This window comes from Rhinopithecus roxellana, chromosome 7 (assembly GCF_007565055.1).
Source record: "Rhinopithecus roxellana isolate Shanxi Qingling chromosome 7, ASM756505v1, whole genome shotgun sequence".
In the NCBI taxonomy this organism is placed as follows: domain Eukaryota; kingdom Metazoa; phylum Chordata; class Mammalia; order Primates; family Cercopithecidae; genus Rhinopithecus; species Rhinopithecus roxellana.
Window position 1 is genome coordinate 35,034,361 of NC_044555.1, and position 10,149 is coordinate 35,044,509.

The 10,149-nt window shown below is 43.2% G+C and overlaps 1 protein-coding gene across 1 annotated transcript; it reads left to right on the plus strand.

The window, feature by feature from the left end:
- The first annotated feature begins 256 nt into the window (after positions 1–256).
- ZCCHC13 (zinc finger CCHC-type containing 13) lies at positions 257–1,115 on the plus strand. The gene has a single exon (XM_010368066.2). It carries the CDS (start codon positions 337–339, stop codon positions 847–849), a length of 513 nt encoding a protein of 170 aa, XP_010366368.1. The 5' UTR covers positions 257–336; the 3' UTR covers positions 850–1,115.
- The last annotated feature ends 9,034 nt before the right edge of the window (positions 1,116–10,149 follow it).

Below are 10,149 nucleotides of genomic sequence, written 5' to 3' on the forward strand. Positions count from 1 at the left end.
CCAAGTCCTAAATTATGAAAACTTCTACAAGTCTAATTTCCTAAATAGGAAGGGATTCAAACTCAATGATTCAAGTGTTGAAACAAAAACGGAAAACAACACTACTTAGTTAACAGATTATTGTGCTTTTGGCTTCTTGAGTAGGAGGAAAGTCGGGCGGGAAGGGCGTCAGGAATGTCCGTGACACGTGAATGGGGCCGTGTGCAAACCTTGTATGACATCACTGAGACCCACAGTGGAAAACAGTTCTTTCTTTCTAAGCCGCCCAAAGGGGGAGTTGCACCGGGGCCTCCGGGGCAGAGGTGGGCCTGCTCACTGGAAGATCGCACCGCAGCCATGAGCAGTAAGGATTTCTTCGCGTGTGGGCGCTCTGGCCATTGGACTCGGGGATGCCCTAGAGGAGGAGCTGGAGGGCAAGGAGGTGGAGGCCGTGGCAGAGGTTCTCGATGCAGTTCCACCACCCTATCTTACACCTGTTACCGCTGCGGTGAATTCGGTCATCATGCTAAGAACTGTGTCCTTCTCGGAAACATCTGCTACAACTGTGGGAGAAGCGGCCACATCGCCAAAGACTGTAAGGAACCTAAACGAGAGAGAGACCGACACTGTTACACCTGCGGCAGACTAGGACATCTGGCTTGTGATTGTGATCGTCAGAAAGAGCAGAAATGCTACTCCTGCGGCAAACTTGGGCACATTCAGAAAGACTGCGCCCAGGTCAAGTGCTATCGATGCGGCGAAACTGGTCATGTGGCCATCAATTGTAGCAAGGCGAGCCAGGTCAACTGCTACCGCTGTGGCGAATCCGGACATCTAGCCAGGGAATGTCCCAATGAGGCTACCGCTTAAATTTTTCCCTTTGTCATCTTCCCCCCTCCTTTTGCTGATTGATAATTGTATTATTTTCTCTGAAAACTTCACTGACCAAAAGGTCGATAGATTGGGCTACTCTCAGGCAAGTGAGCTTTAATTACCATGTTAAAGGAGGAAAGAGCTAGGAAAAAAAACCCAAAAACTCAAAAAAGTTAATCATTGCTAGATGCCCCACAATTAATGTGCTGCTTCTGCCCCACAGGCAAATCTAGTTATTGACTAGTCATTCTGAGAACCAATCACTTTAGGGGTTCTTTTGGTGTATTTTGATTTCACACATTTAATTAGGAGGCACTATTGGAAGAGCTGGATCCATATCGGTGAACAAATCAGAACAAGTTTAGAAACACAGGCCTAGAATCTATTAACAAGAAAAATAGTGTATCGGATGAAGGTAAATTGCCAAAGAGAAAAAGAACAGGAGGTAAAAGGATAAAAAGAGAATGTGTATGTGGGGGAAAGAGGGAAAGAATGTGGTTCTGTTTTAGATACACAAGGCCACCCTGAGGAGGTTATATTTCCTCAGAGATCCATAGGGCAAATAAAGCTGATTCTGAACATCCATGACCTTGCCAAAGTAACTTTAATTTTATCATATCGATGGCTTTGAATTATCTGGCCTCATTCGCTTTTAAACAACACTGAAAGAGACATCTCTGTCTGGCTCTGCACAGGGTGTGTAGTTTAATGAAAATAAACCTGGCTGGGCGCGGTGGCTCAAGCCTGTAATCCCAACACTTTGGGAGGCCAAGGTGGGAGATGGAGACCATCCTGTCTAACATGGTGAAACCCTGTCTCTACTAAAACTACAAAATTAGCCAGGTATGGTAGCGCATGCCTGTAATACCAGCTACTCAGGAGGCTGAGGCAGGAGAATTGCTTGAACCCAGGAGGCAGAGGTTGCAGTGAGCCGAGATTGCACCATTGCACTCAAGCCTGGGCAACAAGTGCGAAACTGCATCTCAAACGAAAATACTTATTTTTAGTCTCTCTGGAACAAAAGCAAAGATCAGGAAGCAAAAAACACACATTCCTGTGGAAAACTTTCAGGTGCACTACTCCCTGTAGTCTTGCAAAAGTCAAAGCCAGCATTCTGTACTTGAGTCCATAACCCATGCTGTATGCTTTGGGACATGGGTAGACAACTATGTAACATCCACCACACAAGTTTTAGGTAAAACTGCTTATATAAGCCCTGTATTAATAGATACAAACAGGAAGGCACACCAATAGAGACTAAAAAAGCATTTTATAAAATTGAAGCGTCTTCCTGATTTGTGAACAAAATATCTGTTAAAAAATAAGATAGGGCTAACAGGGTTTCTGCTTCTGAGAAGATGAAATACATGTACTATTCTTCTTGTTAAATGCAGAAAAATACCTCTGATTATTGTGTATAAAATACACATAAGAAAACTGGGCTGGGCGCGGTGACTCACGCCTGTAATCCCGCACTTTGGGAGGCCGAGGTGGGCGGATCACGAGGTCAGAAGTTTGAGACCAGCCTGACCAACATGGTGAAACCCCATATCTACTAAAAATACAAAAATTAGTCGGGTGTGGTGGCACACGCCTGTAATTCCAGCTACTCAGGAGCCCGAGGCAGGAGAATTGCTTGAACCTGGGAGGCGGAGGTTGCAGTGAGCCGAGATGATGCCACTGCATTCCAGCTCTGGGTGACAGAGTGAGACTCCGTCTCAAAAAAAAAAAAAAAAAAAATTATGGTCTCACCACCAGCAAAGGCCTAGTGGGGAGCCCAGACTTACACCCTCATGAATATTCAAAAATCAATAAATGTAAGCCACCAAGTTGATATGCTAAAGAGGAAAATCATATAATTGTATGAATTGATGCAGAAAAAGCTGTTGACAAAACCCAATTTTCATTCATGATAAAAACTCAGAAAAATAGAATAAAAAGAAACTTCCTCTATGCAATAAATGACATCTACAAAAAACCTGCAGTTAACATTATACCTAATGGTGAAAGACAGAATGCTTTTCACTGGAGATTAGGAAAAAGGCAAGGATGGCCGGCTGTGGTGGCTCATGCCTGTAATCCCAGCACTTTGGGAGGCCAAGGCAGGTGGATCACCTGAGGTCGGGAGTTCAAGACCAGCCTGACCAACATGGAGAAACCTCGTCTCTACTAAAAATACAAAATTAGCCAGGCATGGTGGTGCATGCCTGTAATCCCAGCTACTTGGGAGGCTGAGGCAGGAGAGTCGCTTGAACCCAGGAGGCAGAGGTTGCTCTGGCTGCCCTGAATATTTTCTTTATTTCAACCTTGGAGAATCTGATGATTATGTGCCTTGGAATTGATCTTCTCATGGAGTATCTTACTGGGGTTCTCTGCATTTCCTGAATTTGAATGTTGGTCTGTCTTGCTAGACTGGGGAAGTTTTCCTGGATGATATCCTGAAATATATTTTTGAACTTGGTTCCATTTACGCCATCTCTTTCAGGTACCCCAATCAGTTGTAGGTTTGCTCTCTTTACATGATTTCATATTTCTCAGATCTTATTCATTCATTTTATTCTTTATTCCCTATTCTTGACTGTCTTGTTTCAGAAAGATAGTCTTCAAGCTCTGAGATTCCTTCCTCTGCTTTATTTATTCTGCTATTCATACTTATGATTGCATTGGAAAGTTATCATATTGTGTTTTCTAGCTCCATCAGGTCCGTTATATTCCTCCCTAAACTGGCTATTCTGGCTATCAGCTCCTCTACTTGGGAGGCTGAGGCAGGAGAATCGCTTGAACCCCAGAGGCAGAGGTTGCAGTGAGCTGAGATTGCACCATTGCCCTCCAGTCTGGATGACAGAGCAAGACTCTGTCTCAAAAAAAAAAAAAAAAAAAAAAAAAAAAAAAAAAGGCCGGGCGCTGTGGCTCAAGCCTGTAATCCCAGCACTTTGGGAGGCCGAGACGGGCAGATCACTAGGTCAGGAGATCGAGACCATCCTGGCTAACACGGTGAAACCCCTTCTCTACTAAAAAATACAAAAAACTAGCCGGGCAAGGTGGCGGGCGCCTGTAGTCCCAGCTACTCGGGAGGCTGAGGCAGGAGAATGGCGGGAACCCGGGAGGCGGAGCTTGCAGTGAGCCGAGATCGCGCCACTGCACTCCAGCCTGGGCGACAGAGCAAGACTCCGTCAAAAAAGAAAGAAAGAAAGAAAGAAGGAAGGAAGGAAGGAAGGAAGGAAGGAAGGAAGGAAGGAAGGAAGGAAGGAAAGAAGGAAGGAAAAGAAAAAAGACAAGGATGTAGGATTTTTCACTCACTATGTGTTTCAACATAGTGATAGAAGTTCAAGTTAGTGCAATAAGGCAATAATAGAAGATAAAAGGCATACATATCAGAGAGGAAAGACCAAAACTGTTCCTATTTGCAGATGGCATGATTGTCTACATAGAAAATCTCAAATAATTACTGGGAAAACACACACACACAAAAACCTCCTAGAACTGATGATTATAGGAGGGTTACAAGAAACAAGGAAAACATACAAAAATCAATTGCATTTCTATATATTAGTAATGACTACATGGATGCTAAAATTAAAATATGATACCAGTTAATAGTCACTCAAAAATGAAATAACTAAGTGTAAATTAATGAAACATGTACAGTAATTGTATGCTGAAAAGTAAAAAATACTGATGAAGGAAATCAAAGATCTAAATATATGGAGAAACATATCATGTTCACGGATTGGCTCAGCAAATAAAATATATCTATTCTCCTCAAATTGATATACAGGTTTGATGGAATTTCTGTTACAATCCCAGCAAGATTTTTTGTAGATATAGATTATTCTAAAATGTGTAGAGAAAGGCAAAGGAACTAGAATAGCTGAAGGAATTTTGAAAAACAAGGATAAAATGGGAAGAATCAGTCTACTTTATTTAAAAATATATAGTTATAACAAACAAGATAGAATGATATAGGTAGAGATATAGGCATGTAGATCAATGTCACAGAATAAAAAAGAAGTAAACACGTACAAATATGCCCAACTGAGTGGTGATCATTATGCTGCTGGAATCATACTCCAAGGATATGACCCTCTCATTCATGCCCAAAAAAGGAAAAAGGCTGAGTATTTGGGAAGTCCAAGGGTAAGAGGTGAAAGCAGAGAGGCTTTAAGGATCTCAAAAGCGTCATTGGATAGGGAATCCCAGATTACTGGGTCTGAGGAGACTCCCTAGTCATAGCATAAAGGAATGAGGCAATCATGGAGAAATTAGGTGTCCACATCCTACCATTTCCTCTTGGTTGTCATTTTGTTTCAGGGAAAGTAAAATGTTAAATAGTAGAGGCCCAGAGACAGTTTTGCCTATGGCTGAGAAATCATGACCCAGGTATCACACACACAATTATCATAATTGAGTTTTATCTCTAGCCACCTTGTGGTCCTTTCTAAGGCCTTAAGATGATATTCAGTGTCCAAAAGGGAGTTGTCATAAATGTCAGAACATAGAAGGAGGTCATCTACATATTGGACTAAAGTGATGTCTCCTAGGAATTTTAACTCCTTCAACTGGACATTTAAGGTATGCAAGAAAGAGGTAGGGGTCTTAGTAAATTTTGGGGGCATAATGGTCTAGGTATATTGTGGGTTTTCACAGGTGAAGCCAAGCATGTATTGAGATTTCTTATGAAGGGGAATACTACAACAAGGCAAAACATAAATTGATGTCTATGAAATATTGGTTGTTAGAAAGGGTAGCAAACTGGATAGTGTTAGGATCAGGCACCAAAGGAAATCTATGTTTGACCATTTTACTGATAGATCTCAGATCTTAGACTAACCAATACCATTTCCCTTTTTCTTTCCTTTTTTTTTTTTTTTTTTTTTTTGGAAACAGGGACTCACTGTATTTCCCAGGCTGGAGTATGATGGCTATTCACAGGCATGATCATAGTGCACTGCAGCCTCAAACTCTTGGGCTCATTCAATCCTTTTGCTTTAGCGTCCCAAGTAACTGGGACTACAGATGTGCACCTGGCTCCATTTTGTTTTTTAATGGCCAAGATGGTTGTATTGCATGGATTAGAAGTTGTGACAAGAAGTTTTCTTATCAAATAAACTTTGGATTATTGAGCAGAGTCACTCATGTTCTTCTCATTTTAAACGCTATTTGGGAATCTTGGGGAGGAGTACAGAAAAATTTATTTCTACCTTAAGGAGGTCTGCATCCCATATACACCCAATCTTGGTGGAGTTTTTTTTTTTTTTTTTTTTTTTTTTTTTGCCCCTAATGAAGGAATTCTGTCCAACACTTTATTTAAATCTTTCTTTTTTTTTTTTTTTCTTTGAGACGGAGTCTCGCTCTGTCGCCCAGGCTGGAGTGCAGTGGCCGGATCTCAGCTCACTGCAAGCTCCGCCTCCCGGGTTCACGCCATTCTCCTGCCTCAGCCTCCCGAGTAGCTGGGACTACAGGCGCCCGCCTCGTCGCCCGGCTAGTTTTTTGTATTTTTTTTAGTAGAGAAGGGGTTTCACCGTGTTAGCCAGGATGGTCTCGATCTCCTGACCTCATGATCCGCCCGTCTCGGCCTCCCAAAGTGCTGGGATTACAGGCTTGAGCCACCGCGCCCGGCCTATTTAAATCTTTACTTAAGTGAGTTCTAGGTTGAAGGGGGCAAAGTAACTCAGATCAGAAAAAAATGTTAGGAGACATAATCATGGAGGAGAGGAGTCAGGGACCTGTAGAAGTCCTTTAAGGGTACAATAAATTTTTAAACTCCAATTTATAAGAAGATCCTTTCCTAAAAGTTTTACTGGGGTAGTAGAAATGAGAAGGAAGTTGTGTTGAGTTTTGATGGGTCTCAGAGAAATGTTAAAAGGGGCCGGGCGCGGTGGCTCAAGCCTGTAATCCCAGCACTTTGGGAGGCCGAGACGGGCGGATCACGAGGTCAGGAGATCGAGACCATCCTGGCTAATACAGTGAAACCCCGTCTCTACTAAAAAATACAAAAAACTAGCCGGGCGAGGTGGCGGGCGCCTGTAGTCCCAGCTACTCGGGAGGCTGAGGCAGGAGAATGGCGTAAACCCAGGAGGCAGAGCTTGCAGTGAGCTGAGATCCAGCCACTGCACTCCAGCCTGGGCGACACAGCGAGACCCCGTCTCAAAAAAAAAAAAAAAAAAAAAAAAAGAAATGTTAAAAGGTTGAGAAAGCAGCAAATTGTGAGGTAAATTATCAAAACCCACCACTGGTAGTTGGGTGAGTCCAAGGAAGGAGAGCAAAAAATGAAGTGGTGCCAAAGGTATCGATGAAAACTTTGGTGGTGCCCTTCAACTTGTGGGGTAATTTTCCCTTGTGAATTTAATGGTAGTTGAGAGCATTGGAGGACAGTCAACAAGTTTCTGATGAGGTAACCAGAGGGCCCCCTAAGGAGGAGGGCTCAGGTTTTTATCCTTCCTCTTGAGGTCCAGGAAAACCTGAACAACGTGTCCTTCTTCCTTACAATTTTGGTGGGTGTCCCAATCAATGTGAATGTGATTTTGGAGTTTGCCATAGATTAAATTTTTCAGGTTTTTCTAACTATTTTAATGTCAATGCCATAAGCTTGATTCTGCATTTTCCAATTTTTAAAAAATACTCTTTTCATAATGTTGGGCTAATGTCTGGAGTTCAGACATGTTTGGATTTTGTCAGCTAATATAAGTTTTCTGGAAAATGTCATGGAATTCCAGTCTGAGACTATTTTCAAAGCTTGTGGCCAGAGCAGAGGCAGTTTGGCAAGCCAATTTCAGGCCCAAATGCTCTTTTCATGTTGTCTCGATGGCAACAATCGAGGGTGATAATTAGCTACAGTTTCATCCCTTTGTTGTTTACAATTTTGAATATATGACAAATCTAGTCTCTGTGATTGATCTGAGGGATGGATCCTCTCCTAATAATCTTTCTTTTACTTCTTTCAGTTTCTGATGAGAATTGGGGGTAGTCTGAGATCCTTGAAAGTCTTCTGGAATTGTGGTACATTTGGCTTTTTTAAACCAAAGGACCAACCAATAGGTGGATAAATTGATACAAATTGGGGAACCCAGAGAGTATACCCCTAAAACAGTTCTAAATTGTTCAATACACCTTTACCTTTTCTTTTGGAGGTCAGGAAAGTCTTTGTTGATGGCATGTAATTCAGACCAATACCTAGGTTTAAATGTTATCTCTTCTGTTGGACTCACTTGGGAACAGGTACCAGCCATACACTTGGTTTCATCTTCAGGAGGTGGGGGCCTTGTGAATCATACAGCTATAAGGTTGATCAGCTGGGAGTGCAACTGGTGGAGGACATTCTAGGAGAGAAGGATACAAAGGTGAGCTGAGAGGGGAATGTGGGGATGCTGTTAAGGACTCTAGGGACTTACTGGACCAGAAAAACTTTTCTGAAGTCATTAAGAGCTTGAATGGTTTGAGTGAGGTATGAATTATTCGGCTGCTATTTTTCAAGTTCTTCATACCAGGTGAAACAAGTGGACAATTTTTTTTTCTTTCTTTTTTTTTTTTTTTTTTTTTTTGTTGAGACGGAGTCTCGCTCTGTCGCCCAGGCTGGAGTGCAGTGGCCGGATCTCGGCTCACTGCAAGCTCCGCCTGCCGGGTTTACGCCATTCTCCTGCCTCAGCCTCCCGAGTAGCTGGGACTACAGGCGCCCGCCGCCTCGCCCGGCTAGTTTTTTGTATTTTTAGTAGAGACGGGGTTTCACCGTGTTAGCCAGGATGGTCTCGATCTCCTGACCTTGTGATCCGCCCGTCTCGGCCTCCCAAAGTGCTGGGATTACAGGCTTGAGCCACCGCGCCCGACCCGACAATTATTTTTTCTTTTTTTTTTTTCTTTTTTTTTGAGACAGAGTTTCGCTCTTGTTGCCCAGGCTGCAATGGCGCAGTCTCAGCTCATGGCAACCTCTGCCTCCCAGGTTCAAGAGATTCTCCAGCCTCAGTCTCCCGAGTAGCTGGGATTACAGGCATGTGCCACCATGCCTGGCTAATTTGTATTTTTACTAGAGATGGGTTTTCTCCATGTTGGTCAGGCTGGTCTCAAACTCCCGACCTCAGGTGATCCAACTGCCTCTCCCTCCCAAAGTGCTGGGATTATAGGTGTGAGCCACTGCACCCTGCTGACAATTGTGTTTTCGAGATTTTTGTTCCTTTTTGTTCTAGGGCTCTTCTTAGATAGACAAACTCAGAGATATTCTAGGAGCTCCAGAGGGGCCATGTAGGTCAAGAGAGTTTTAGGAAAGTTTTCCCAGTAAGAAGGTAAACAATGCTATAGTGGCAAAGCATGTAGTCAGCAGGAGTTTCAGAGGAGGGGATTTCAGCCGGGCACAGTGGCTCACACCTGTAAGACCACTTGAGCCCAGCAGTTGGAGACCCACCTGTGCAACAACATGGTCAAACCCTGTCTCTACAAAAAAATACAAAAATTACCTGGGTGTGGTGGCATGCACCTGTAGTCGCAGCTACTCCAGAGGCTGAGGCAGGAGGATCACTTAAGCCCAGGAGGGAGAGGTTACAGTGAGCTATGATCATGCCACAACACTCCAGCCTGGGCCACAGAGCAAGATCCTGTCTCAAAAAAGAAAGGGGAGGGGAGGGGATTTCGGTTGATTAAGAAGTGCTCATGTCCTTGACTAATGGTACCCTTACATTTATGAACAGAGAAAATTGGGATTCTAACCCAGCCTGTTTCTTAGAGAGACTAAACTCTTACAGAGAACCCCTGGACTCTAACCCAGTGTCTATTTACCTGGAACTCTAATCCAGCTTCTAGACCATATGCAGAATCTTAAGAATCAAAATCTAGCCCAAAATGCTTAAACTGACATTTATCCAAAACACTAGATTTTGGGGTTGGACTGAAAACAAGATGCCCAAATGAGCAAGCTGACTGGAGACAAAGTAGTAGTGCTTGCTGGGAGACCTGCTTGTCATGTCCAAGAGTCTGACAGTGTGTTTCCCATTTAGGTCCCAGTCACAGCACCAAGAAACTGTCAAAAGAGAACCAGAGCCAGACACTAGTTAAGCCAGTGTGCTCTGAGAGACCAAAACAAACTCCTCTTTATCAACTAAGACAGACCCTAAGGTTAAGGAAACAAAGTTACCTATGAGTCCAGGGTTCAGGGCCTGGCTGGTGTGGCAAATTTCTAAATTCCTACAAGAAAAACCACACTCTTACTTAACTCTCTAACAATAGGAACTATCAGGAAAATTATGATAACTCTAATTCACAACTCAGACCACTATAAGTCTGATTGGACAGAGGACTAGCCTTAAAAAC

Coding starts and splice junctions, on each gene's coding strand:
- ZCCHC13 (XM_010368066.2), top strand. CDS start 337: ATGAGCAGTAAGGATTTCTTCGCGTGTGGGCGCTCTGGCCATTGGACT.